The sequence below is a fragment of the Elephantulus edwardii genome, unplaced genomic scaffold (assembly GCF_000299155.1).
Source record: "Elephantulus edwardii isolate Elephantulus edwardi_28Jun2011 unplaced genomic scaffold, EleEdw1.0 scaffold00016, whole genome shotgun sequence".
Taxonomy (NCBI): Eukaryota; Metazoa; Chordata; class Mammalia; order Macroscelidea; family Macroscelididae; genus Elephantulus; species Elephantulus edwardii.
In genome coordinates this window covers 22,504,545-22,517,682 of record NW_006399766.1, presented here as the reverse complement: position 1 = coordinate 22,517,682, position 13,138 = coordinate 22,504,545, and the positions used below count along the sequence as shown (strand labels likewise).

The window sequence follows — 13,138 nt, the reverse complement described above, 5'->3', positions numbered from 1 at the left end:
ACACACACACACACACACACACACACACACATTTATATATATATGCCTTTTTTATTTCTTGCTGAAGTATTTGTAGTTTTCTTTTGTGTCCCTAGTTAGGTTTATTCTTAAGTATCTCAGTTTGTTGTTGGCTATTATAAATGATATTGCTTTCTTAGTGTTCTTTGTGATTTTGTTTTGTGGGGTTTTATTTTGTTACTGTGGAGTTATCCCACTGATTTTTGTATATTGATCTTGTATCCTGCCACTCTACTAAATTGTTCTACTAGCTCTGACAGGTTTTGTTGTTGTTGTTGTTGTTTTTAATTCCTTGGGGTTTCTGTGTACATGATAATATCTACATATAGTGACAGTTTAGCCTTTCCCATGTTATATAAGTAAGTGTTGTTGTTGTTGTTGTTGTTATGTGCCACCAAGTCATTTGCAACTTATAGCAACTCTATGTACAAGAACCCTAAACGCTGTTCTATCCTAGGCCAACCTCGCTGTCTCAACACATTCATTCCCACCACTCCACTCACAGAATCGATCCATCTCATCGAGGGTCTTCCTCTCCTGCGCCGCCCGTCCACTCTCCCAAACATGATGTCCCTCTCCAAGGACCAGTCCCTCCTTGCAACATGCCCAAAGTATGTCAGACGGACCTTCAGAATCCTTGACTCCAGGGAACATTCTGGCTTCACCCTCACCAGGACAAACCTGTTTGTTCTCCTAGCAGTCCATGGTATATTCAACACTCTTGCCCAGCACCACAACTCAAAGGCATCAATTCTCTTTCTATCATCCCTATTCACTGTCCAACTCTCCAATATCTTATATAATATTTTAAAAATTTTATTAATTTGAATGAACATTTACAGAGATTTTGGATTTCCATTCATTCATTGTTGCACTTTTCTCCCTGCCCACCCCTCTCCCCCAGTTCACTCCTCTCTTTGAAAAGTAAAAGAAAAATTCTTTCATTGGTATACAGTCCCCCCACACCCCACACCCCTACCTACCATGAGTACACTCAACTATGCAACCTTAATTCTGGACTCTTGTGATAAAAATCATAGATCCTATATGTTGCATAGTATTACTTTGTGTGAATGAACCAATCCATTCAGTTTTGGTTTGACATTTGGGTTGTTTCCATGCTCTTGCTATTGTGAATAACGCTGCTACGAACATTAGTGTATAAATATCCATTTATGTCTCAGTTCTATTTTCCTTGGGGAAAATAGGATCCAAGCAGTGGAATACCTGTATTTAATTTATGTATATATTGTTAATTTTTTAATTTTATTTTTATGTGACTCGAAAGCACATAACAACAGCAACTATTTATATATTTATATATTCTATATTCAGCTTTCTGAAGAAACACCAAACTGCCTTCTAGAGTAGTTGTACCATTTTACAATCCTACCAACAATGTATGAGAGTTTCAATTTCTCCACATTCTTTCCCAAATGTATTGCTTTCTGTCCTGTTAAACTTTGCTACTGCTACTGGAGTGAGATGGTATCTCGGTATATTGTTTTGCATTGCTCTTATTGTCAATGATTTTGAGCATTTCTTCATGTGTCTATCATGTTGGCTATCTGAAAGTCTTTGTGCGAAGTCTTTCCATACCTTCTGCCCATTTTGTGATTGGGTTATCTGTCTTTTCCTTGTGGTACTTTTCCTTGTAGTATGTTGAGAATTTTCATAGTAGACCCTTGTGTGGGATGTCATTGCCCAATGTTTTTTCCCAGTTTGTAAATTTTCTTTTCACATATTGGAAAAAGTTTAGGGTTGGTTTTTTATGATTATGACTGTTTTATTAATTTGTGTATGCAACAAGCACAATTTATGAAGCAGACAAAACTACTTAAAGATTTGTTTCTGTTTTCCAGTGTCATTAAAGTTGATTCAGTGTGGTATTCTCTAATATTTTCCCTAGATAAAATCTAGAGAAAATATGGATACTTCTATTCATTCTTTACTAATAGTTGTTTGTTGTTGTTTCATACTTCTTCTTTTCTTAAAAAAATTTATATGGTTTGCTCACAAAGTTTGTATATATTGTGTTTCACATTATTCTTCATTCAGATTGTGCATTGGACCTTTCCCGTCATTACCTAATCTTTTAAGGTCCCTGCCGGATCCTTCCCATTTCTTTCACCCCCTCCCTCCACCCACCAAAGTGTGTACCCCTCTGGTTTTGCCCCTACCCATCCTCATTCCCCTACTTCCACCCCTCCCTTCCTTGCATACATACATGTTTTAGTAGTGATCCTTTTATTTTTACAATAATGATTTTTTTTTATCTGAACTGGATATTTATTTTTTTAAAATTTTTTTTCTATAATTATATTTTATTAATTTTCATAAACATTTACAGAGATTTTGGGTTTCCATTCATTCCTTGTTGCACTATTCTCTCTACCCTCCTCCCAGTTTGTTCTTGTCCAAATGCCACAGTGCTTGTCAAAGCCAGTTCTGATTAATCTCCTTTGTCAGTGTGTCCTTTGCCATTCCCTATCACTCCTCCCTGAGAGAGACTTCACCCTGAGTCATAAGGAAAAGGGGATGGCGTATTCTCTTAGCTACTTCCTGCTGAAAAGGGACGCTGTGGGTTTCAGGGTGAAGGTCTTTTCTCACTACTCTAAAGGGCCCCTTTGGCAGTAGGAAACACATAGACTATTATGGAGATTGATTTTGGAATTTAGATGCACTCTTATTGATTGCGCTTGGCCGTACATGTTCATATCCTTGAAGATGTATCATGGGGGTGTTGCAACCTAGAAGACACAAATTTGACTAACAAGTTATAAGTACATGAGTCCAGAAATTATGGAAAAGTAAAAGAAAAGATTCTTTCATTCTTTTACAAACCCTCCCCCAGGTCCCCTCCACCATGTAGCCCTCGCTCTAGTCTCCTGTGATGACAGAAATACCTAGTTATATATCTCTTTTAAACAGTTTTCTCCCTCCTCTGTTTCAGTGCAGTATACATTATTGAACCCATCTTACTCAGTCTCTCCCCAACCCCAAGGACAGTCCCATTCTACAACAGTGGCATCATGTAATATTTGTCCTTTTGTGACTGGGATATTTCACTCAGCATAATGTTCTCCAGAGTCAACCATTTTGAATAATATTGCATGAGTTCCTTGTTTTTTAATGTAGCATAGTATTCCATTGTGCGAATATACCACAGCTTCTCTAGCCATTCGTTTGTTGATGGGCACTTAGGTTGTTTCCAACTCCTTGCTATTGTGAACAAAGCTGCAATAAACATGGGTGTGCATATAACTGCTTGGATGTCAGCTATGGTCTCTTCAGGGTATATTCCCAGTAGTGGAATTGCTGGGTCAAATGGTATCTCTATTTGCAACTTTTTTAGAATGCAGTATTTGTCCTTATGAGACTGAGCTAGTTCACTCAGCTTAATGCTTGCCAGTATCTCTCAAGGTAAGTATTATTTTTCAAAACTGTTGCTCCTGAGTGCTGCATAGTATTTCATTGTGTTAATATACCACAATTTTTCCAGCCAATTCAGTTGTAGTTGGACATTTGGGCTGTTCTCATGATCTTGCAATGGTGAATAATGTTGCTATGGACATTGGTGTATGGATCTTCATAACCACTGGCAATAACATACATGCGAACAAAAACCATAGTGAGATACCATCTCACCCCAGTACAGTAACATTGGCAAAGTTTAGCAGGGCAGCAAGCAATAAATGTTGGACAGGATGTGGAGAGATGGGAACTCTCATGCACTGTTAGCGGGATTGTAAAATGGTACAACTATTCTGGAATGCAGTTTGATGTTTCCTCAGAAAGCTGAACATGGACATTACATATGACCCACTTATTCCACTACTAATATACCCCAAGGAAATTAGAACTGGAAAAAGGTTTTGATGCACACAGACACTGAATGTTTAGAAAGTCCAGTTCATCAATGTTATCCTCTCTTGGTTGTGCACCACCAACACAACATTTAACTGTAAAAAGAAATGATGTGAAACATATTCAAGATCCCTTCTAAACTATCAGAAATTTTAAAACAGTACAATTTTGTTCACTCTACAGGCTTACCTTGTTTCATTGTGCTTCACAGATTTTCAGATTTTTTTTTTTTTACAAACTGAACGTTTCTTGGCCACTTTGTACAATGCATCCAACAATATATCCATCCATTTTGTCTCTGTCACTTTTTTTTAATTCTCACAATATTCAAAGATTGTGATGCTATTGCACACTTAAGAGACTGCAACATAGTGTAAACATACCTTTTACCAGCACTAGGATACCAGAATGTTAATGTGACTTACTTCATTGTCATATTGGTTTTGTTTGGTGGTCTGAGACTGAATCTACTATCTCTCTGTTTTGTGCCTCTGTATAGAAAGATTCTTTTCTTGGTCCATTGGAGCTTACAGCCTTGATTGTTCCATTTTGATTGACTTCTCTCCTTGTGTCGAACCAAGACTATTCAGTAACTTTAACCCTCCCTTTCTTTTTCTACAGTTTGGACCGAGATATCCCTCTCTTCAGAAACCTCTGAAGAACCCAAAGAAGGGTCAAGAGAACTTTTATTTTCTTCTTTGGCAGAGCATGAAGTAGAAGATAGGCCCGGAATGGTTAGTAATGACACAGTATAATTAAAACACTTGAGAGAGTTTTACTGCTGAAAGTGGGACCATTTTCAGTTTTACTGCTAAAATAGCAAACATCTCTGTATCCTTGAGATCATCAGATATATTTCATGGGCAAAGAATTTGAAACAATTTTGATTATGAACATTTCATAAGGACATCTCTTTTTAAGTAGAACTTGTTTGCATTATCTATGAAGTCCCTTTCTGAAGTTGATGGGATAAGTGCTGAATCTTTCCAAGTCTCTCTGAATTGACAAGTTTTATCTTGCACTGAGTTTTACCACTATTTTCTCTATTTAGGCATGTGAGAGAAACTCCGAGAACAAAGAAGCTGCAAGTATACGTAAAAAAATCAGTTTAGGTTCCAAATTAGGAACCATAGGAAGGAAACATTCTGTGTTTAAAAAACTATATCACAACATCCGGGGGCATAAGTTTCACTAAGTTCTCAAAAAAATGTACTTTTGATCCTACATATCAGAATATTAGAACAAGGACATACCTTGTAAAAGATTACTTTTCAGAAGAATAATGAATGTTTTGTTTCATTTTTAAGAACTGTAATTCCAATGAGATACCAGAGTATAGATAAATCTCCAATAAAGCCATCAGTTTAGAAAACGGAAAGGGTCCTTTCTAATCCTTTACTCCCAGGTTTCCTCCAAAAAAGCGGATTCAATTTGGCAATTCTGATATTAGTGCTTGAAGCCACTGGGCTGCACAGTGAGTTTAAGTATGACTCACAATGACCCTACAGACAACAAACAAATCAATGTCCAACACTGTGCCATCCTCACAATTGCTGTCATACTTAAACTTTAGGGTCCCTAAAAAGAACATCACAGGGCTGGAGCTGGGGGAAGGGAGTAATGGCTTGGAGAACATGGACTTTGGCACACTTTCTTGAAAATGTAGCAAAATAAACTTTCTCCTCCTAACACATTCTTATAATGCTCATTTCTGTGGCAATTTATGGTTTACCAGATGATCTAAAATTTAATCCTCACAGTATTAATGTGAGAAAGGGCAGAATCTTTTATGCCCATTTCCAGATGAGGAAACTGAAGCTCAGAGCTGATAAAATATTTGCTCAGAGTTAGTTGTCTAAACCAGCAGTTCTCGAACTTTTTTAATCTTATGGATCCTTTAGACTCTTAAAAACTATTGAGAACGCTCACATTTAACCAATTTATACAGAAATTGTTAAATAAGAATGTAATTTACTTTCACTGAAAACACAGTAAGATATTTCATTGAGAACCCTAAAGCCGAGATTTATTAAATTATTGTATTCTTTATTTCAAAATCATATTATGAAGCCCATTATAAATTTCTACAAATAACATTTTTATTAAAAAGCTACTTTTTTCAAAACAAAAAGATGAATAATGAGAATGACATTTCACATTTATTTTGCAAATCTCTTGAACATCTGATGTAGTAGAAGCCAGATGAATTCTTCTATCTTCTTTCACGTTTGACCTGTCATAGTATCATATGTCATGATACCTTTAGAAAATTCCACGGCACATTTGCCAGAAGAGCAAATGATGTCTTAACATAAGCTTGATTTTGAAGACTTTGGCAAGAGTCTGCCTCCCACACTTTGATAACTGCTAGTCTAAACTAGTAACAAAAAGAACTTGCATCTCCTGGATTACTATTATCTGAAGTTGGGAGGTCCAAGGATAGTTCGTTCAGATGAGAGCAAACAATTTGACAAAGCCAGCTGGGGTTTAGTTGTTTAGATGGGAGAAAAAAATTTGATGAAGCCAGCTGGGGCTTAAACATTTGCTGTTAATCACCTACTAAGAGAATGCAAAGAAGCCATTAAGCTTTAAGTAAGATTATTTTTTCCAGCCATGATCTCACAAAATGAAAGTAAATATGCCAAATTGCCTAATGCTTTAGTGCTAGGTGATGGGGCTATTTAAAAAAAAGAATTAGGTTTTTCTTCTCTTCTCCCAATAATCCCCTGAGCTGGGCTACTAGAAAAACTTAAAAAAGAGCAGAAAATGCATCCCATACCAAAAAAAAAAAAAAGAAGTTGGAAAGACCTGCCTTTTGGCCTCAATTTACAAAGCAAACAATTGAGAAACAGGGGATGTGGCTTCCCTTTGTAGCTTTGTCAGAGATGTCTCACCTGTATTGATGATGCCACTCTGTCCAATGACAAATTGCTTTTCACTGCTATTAGTACTCCAAAGAGTAATTAATTCATTAATTACTCCAAAGATTTAATTAATTCCCTTGGACTTGCTACGAATCACTTGTGCTTGGTTTCTTGATTTTCTTTTTTATTGCTATTTTTGGATTTTAATCATGGTACTCTTTAACTGTTGCTGATTTAATATGCAAGACAATTCAGTTGGATAAAAATTCTTGTTTCAGAGTCTTGATGAATTTGAAAACTATTAACTATTTCTTCCCTATCTACTTTGTAACCAAATGCAATGTGTGCCTTGGATTATTTTGCTTATTGATGCTTTAAGTTAAATTTATAGCTGCAAACTAGTAAGAACAAGCAAAGCACAAAATTATGATTTAAATGCTTTTCTTGAACCTAGAGCTTTTGTGCCCATCATTTTAACCCATGTACAGTGATGCAAAGCACAGAAATCTTTGTGGCGATCTTAGTAAATCTTTGCTCAGGGCCGTTGCCTTCTGTCTGTGCCAAGAATAATTGTTCATGAGTGTAGTTTTTTAAAAAATCCCAGTATTTTTCAAATTAATATTTTCACGCTTTATTTTTCTGGATTATGCTTATAAATCATGTAATTTAATTGTGCTCTAATACACTTGCTGTAATTCTGTTTTAAAATAAAGTTAATTCTATAGGTGAAATAAATATATGTTCTGGTTTTTTCTTTCATCCGACACTACTTCACATTGTTTTGTGTATGTAAAGCTGCCATAGCTACCATATTTACCATTAAAGTAGAACTTTTTTTTTAGTGTCACAAAGCACGAGGCTATGAGAGTTGCTTTTGTAATGATGTTGGTAGTATCATCTCTCAACACAACTGTACATAATGTATACTGCATTGAAACAGATAAGGGAGATAACTCTTTAAAAGGAACATAGGATTAGGTATTATTTTCATGACAAGAACACAGTAAAAGAGATGCATATTAAAGTAGAGTGTGGACTCATGGGGGTATTGTGTAACAATGAAAGAATTTGTCTTTCTTCAAAGAGAAAAGTGAACTGGGGGGAGGGGTGGGCAGGGAGGAGAAGGTGCAACAATGAATGAATGAGGGAAAAATTAAATGGGAAGAATATGCATAAAAATATACAAGTTGCATTAAAAATCATTAATAAAAATGTTTTAAAAATGATAGGGAGAGAAAGTAGAATAAAAAACTCGAAGTGTGGAAAAAAAAGAAACTTACTTTCAATAAAGAATTTTGATAAGAAAAACCTCCCAGACCCCATAACAGTACAGTCTCTTGGAGAATATAAAGCCCTAGCTGACTACAGAAAGAGCCTCTCTAAAGACTTCCAGGTTAGAAAAGGAGATGCTGTTCAACTTCTCTATGAGGATTTCGGGGGTCAGTGGTGAGCAGTTCCTACTGCCTGTGATGCCTTCTGGCTCGATCACGTGGATATTGAATGAAATTTGCCGCTTTACCTGTATTTTTGTTTTTCAAGAAGCAGAAACATCTAATTTCTTTTTAGTGATTAGCTCTTATTTTCATTGCCTGAAAATATAGCACACTTACTTAAAGGCCTACTTACTTTGAACGAATAAAAGTTCATTTCAAATAATGAAAGGCTGCATGCTTGTTTTTATTTTGTGGTTTACAAATGTTTTAGCTTATACATTTGGGCTTTATAATGGCTAGAGGTCACATTCCTTTTGGTCATTTAAGAAATGAATTAATTCTTCAAATATTGAATGATACCTATTATGTGCTCTGGGCACCATGCTTCCCTACTTTTCAGCATAGTATCATTGATCTTTTTTCAGTTTAAATATTGACTTTTAAGCTTCTTCATTCTATCCTTATGTGTTTGACTTCTTATGGCACCTACTATAAAGATGATTCTGCCAAACATATTGTTTAGGTATGAAAGAGCCCAACAGAAGAAGTGAATATTGTTTGGAAGAAGACAAAATGAAATTTTCTCCTCCCATCCCCAAATGTAAATGGAAATAATTGTCTTCTTTGTGTCAACAGCCTCAACTGAAATGCTACAGTGACAGTGTACCTTAAATTTAAATAGGGAAAAGTGTGCACACTAAGGTAACATTAATCATTTTAATGATTGATCATTAATATAATAACCATTTTTGACTAGTGACTTAAGTTTTTTCACAGGTTAAATAATCCAAGCTTGATGTCTTTGGACACATTTAAGTGCTTTGTCAAAACTTGAGTGGCAATCTAATATATTTTCTTTTTAATTCCTTGCTATTTCCGTGGTAGTCTATGAATTCATCTATTATTAAGGTTGGTGACAAATCTAAGCAGAAGAAAAGAAGATCAAATTCCAGGGAAAAGTTTACAGATTTTCATTGGTAACTATAGGTTTCAGAGTGTGAAAGTTACAGGTATAATAAAAATAAACTGCATATTATTTGTTTAAAGGGTAAGACATTGAAAACCTCAACCTTAAGTTGATAAAGAACCTCTTTTCTGCACTTAGAAATTACGTGTATACGTATTATGTTTGCCAGAATTTACTTTTTTCTTTAATTATTTTAAATTCATGAATAAAGAATTTTAAAACATGTAAAACTTTCCCCTGCAGACTTGATAAACACTGTGGTCTTAGAAGAGATCCTTGAGAATACTGAAGTTACACTTTTCAGGTACCGTTCAAGACTGTTCAACAATGGATCCTTTACCAGACTCTGTTTTCATTCAATCCCAGGGGCATGTTACTCCTTTAGGGCAGGATTCTGCTACACACACCCAAACACACATCAAGACTTATGTGTGAATCAACCAGAACTGACATTACCAGAACTTACCTAATATGTGCATTTCTATAGATTCAACCCTTCTTCTTGTCGTTGTGTACTGTTGAGTCAGAATCGACCCATAGCTGATCCTCTGGTGAGTTTTCAGAGGCAGTTAATTGCATGGGAGGAAATTGCCCATCCTTCTCCTGTGGAGTGGCTGGTGGCCTCAAACTGTGTGCCTTCGGGATTGCAGCACAGCATCTTGCAACTAGGCCACCAGAGCTCCCTGGACTCAACCCTTAGTACATAAAATTTCTGTATACATACAAGTATTTCTATGAACACTTAGTCAAACTTAGCTATTTATGGAAAGATAACACACACAGAGGATTATTATTGTATGCACATAATCCATCTTTTTGGCCTTTTGTTTTAATTCTAAATAATGGTATCTTGAGTTTAAATGGGTCTAGTGTATCCAGAATAATTAATAAGGTTCCAAGTTTCATTTATAACTTTATATGAAAATAAGGATGGTAGATGCTGAATCCCAAAGGAACCACTTTCTGTTGATTGCTAGGAGTGCTCTTTGTCTGGGCCACCTTTCGAAAGTCAGACCCAATTGTGTAAGAACTTATTTCAGTTACTTAGATAATTAGAAATCAGAACCATTAGTATATCCCAAAAACCTAACCAAATCAATATTTGTTTTAAAAAAACACCACGCTGAAATGCATTCACCAGGGCTTTATCATTTCTCCATAACTATTCAATCTGTATATACAAAAAAAAATAATTCGAGAAGCTGGACTATATGAGGAAGAATGTGGTATGGGGATTGGAGAAAGACTCCAGCAACAGCCTGCATTATGCAGATGATACAACCTTGCTTTCTGAAAGTGAGAACTTGAAGTGCTTGCTGTAGAGGACCAAAGATTACAGTCTTCAAAATGGATTTTATCCCAACATCAAGAAAATGATACATGAAGAAATGCTCCAAATCACTGGCAATAAGAGAGATGCAAATGAAAACCATGAGATGCCATCTCACCCCAACAGCAGTGGCAAAGTTTAGCAGGACATCATATAATAAATGTTGGAGAAGATATGGTGAGATAGGAACTCTTATACGTTACTGATGGATTTGTAAAATGGTACAACCACTTTGGAAGACAGTTTGGTATTTCCTTAACATTTGGACAAGAACAAACTGGGAGGAGGGTAAAGAGAATAGTGCAACAATGAATGAGTGGAAGCCCAAAATCTCTGTAAATGTTTATGAAAATTAATAAAATATAATTATAGAAAAAAAAAAAAAAAAAAGCTGAACATAGAAATTCCATATGACCCAGCCATTTCAATGCTTGGAATATACCCTGAGAAAATGAGAACTGAGGCACAGAAACTTGTACACCAATGTTCACAGCAGTGTTATTCACCATCCCAAGACCATGGAAACAGTCCAAATGCCCAACCATATGGGATGGATTGAGAAATTGTGGTACATTCACACAATGGAATACTATGCAGAATGCAGGAGCAATGATTATGTAAATTACTACCCAATTTGGAAGGAACTAGAGAGCATTATGTTAAGTGAACTAAATCAGTCCCATAAGAGCAAATACCATTATTTGTTTAAGACTATTATTGTAGAATGAGTATGAGGATCCAAGGGGGGAGATGTTGGAGCAGAGGGGTGAGGATGGTTGGAGGGGGAGGTTTAATCATAGAATCACACAATTTGATGGATGGGGAGTGAAGGAAATGGGAAATGTCCAGTGTGAAAAACACAGTATACAAACTTTGTAAATAAACTAGTATTAAAAAATAAAAAAGTGCTGACCACTGGCCAATAGGCAACAACAACATCATAGTTGGCCCACCACCAACATAGGCAAATGCTTGAACATTACTGCAATGACATTGGTCTAGAGACTAAGCTATACCTGATCCAGGTCAAGGTCTTCACAATTACTTTCTATGCATCAGAGAGCTGGGCAATGACTAAGAATGACAGAAGAATTGGCGCCATGGAGTTGTGGTGCTGAAGAAGAGTATTGAACATACCATGGACCACAAGGAGAACAAATAAGTTTGTCTTAGAGAGGGTGAAAATGCATTTCTCCTTGAAGGCAAGGGTTTTAAAGCTCTGTCTCATATACTTTGGACGTGTGACCACAAGGGATCAGTCTTTGAAGAAGGACATCATGCTTGGAAGGGTGGAGGGACAACATAGGAGAGACCTCAAATGAAATAGATTGACATGGTAACTGGTGCAACGGGAGTAGGTATGTTTGAGTCAGTGAGACTGGCTCAGGATAGGGCAGGCTTCAGAGCTGTTGTACATTGTGTTGCTGAGAATTGCAGGTAACTCAAAAGCAAAAAGTGCCCCTTTCCAGTCCCTTTTTTTGAGTATCATTTCCTCATTCTATGTACCCTCCACTCCAAACCCACCGCCATCAAATTGGTTCTAACTAATAGCGACACTCCACCAGATCTCTAAGGCTCTCTTTCTTCGCAGAAGGGACGTTTCTTCTTTCTCCCTCAGAAGACTTTAGGATATGTGTGCTTGCAGGAGTAGACTATTTTTGATCTTACATTTGATGGATATCAGGACAGATTCAGAAGGAGTAGACAAGTACAACATGTTTGAGAGAAAAGGATGCTGCTGAGTGAGGACTGGGCAGGACTCTTAAATTCGGGAAAGCAATGACTCAGAGAGCCTACTGCTGAAGTCTTTTGCTCCTCCAATTCTCTCTACTAGAATTATTAAGAAGTATGCGTTGAAAACAAAGAAATGGGAAAGTGGAATTTCAAGAAGCATTATTTAGAGTATTAATAGAAAACATAAAACATGTAGGAATATATCTAACAATGGATGTGTAATATTTTGATACTGAAATCTATAAACAACTTACCAAGACAGAGAACGCACAGAGTGGCAGTTATTGCATACCCACGGATTAGGAATCCCACTGTTTGTAAGAAAGCCATTATCCTTGGTATTTGCTTTTATTTACAAGAGGGGAAAATAGAAATGGTGCTGGAACAACTGGGTCCTCATAAGGAGGGAAAAATGAACCTCCATCTCAATACCTCACTCCACACAGGTTATTTTGAGTTGGACCTTGATCTAACAACAGAAGCTATAACATTTGAAAGCAAACATAAGATGTTATTGTCACATTTTGATGAAATTGTTCACATTTCAATCTTTTCTCCATCTGTCATGGTGTTGCCTGTTGGCCTGGTGGCAAGGATTTTCTCCCCCCCCCCCTTGATGTTGAAATATACTACATATTGAAGGATGCAGTCTTTGATTTTCTGCAGCAAGTTCCTCAAGTCCTCTTCCCTTTCAGCAAATGTGTACTATAGCATTGAGAAATCAAAACAAAGGGAAGAGATGCTGGGGGGGGGGGAAGAGAGAGATGAAGAGAATTATGTTACATGGCAGTTTGAGAAGACAAGGCGAAGCATTATAATGGCAATGTACACTCAGGGAGGAGTGATAGGGAATGGCAAAGGGCACACTGACAAAGGAGATTAATCAGAACTGGCTTTGACAAGCACTGTGGCAATTGGACAATTA

General features: G+C 36.6%; 1 protein-coding gene across 1 annotated transcript in view; it reads left to right on the top strand.

The window, feature by feature from the left end:
* The window catches only part of MCF2 (MCF.2 cell line derived transforming sequence), a 77,940-nt gene extending 72,860 nt beyond the window's left edge, over positions 1-5,080 (top strand). The window contains exons 27-28 of the mRNA XM_006881897.1: positions 4,507-4,619; positions 4,937-5,080. Coding sequence (XP_006881959.1) covers positions 4,507-4,619; positions 4,937-5,080 — 257 coding nt within the window. The remainder of the gene's footprint in view (positions 1-4,506; positions 4,620-4,936) is intronic.
* Positions 5,081-13,138: the final 8,058 nt, after the last annotated feature.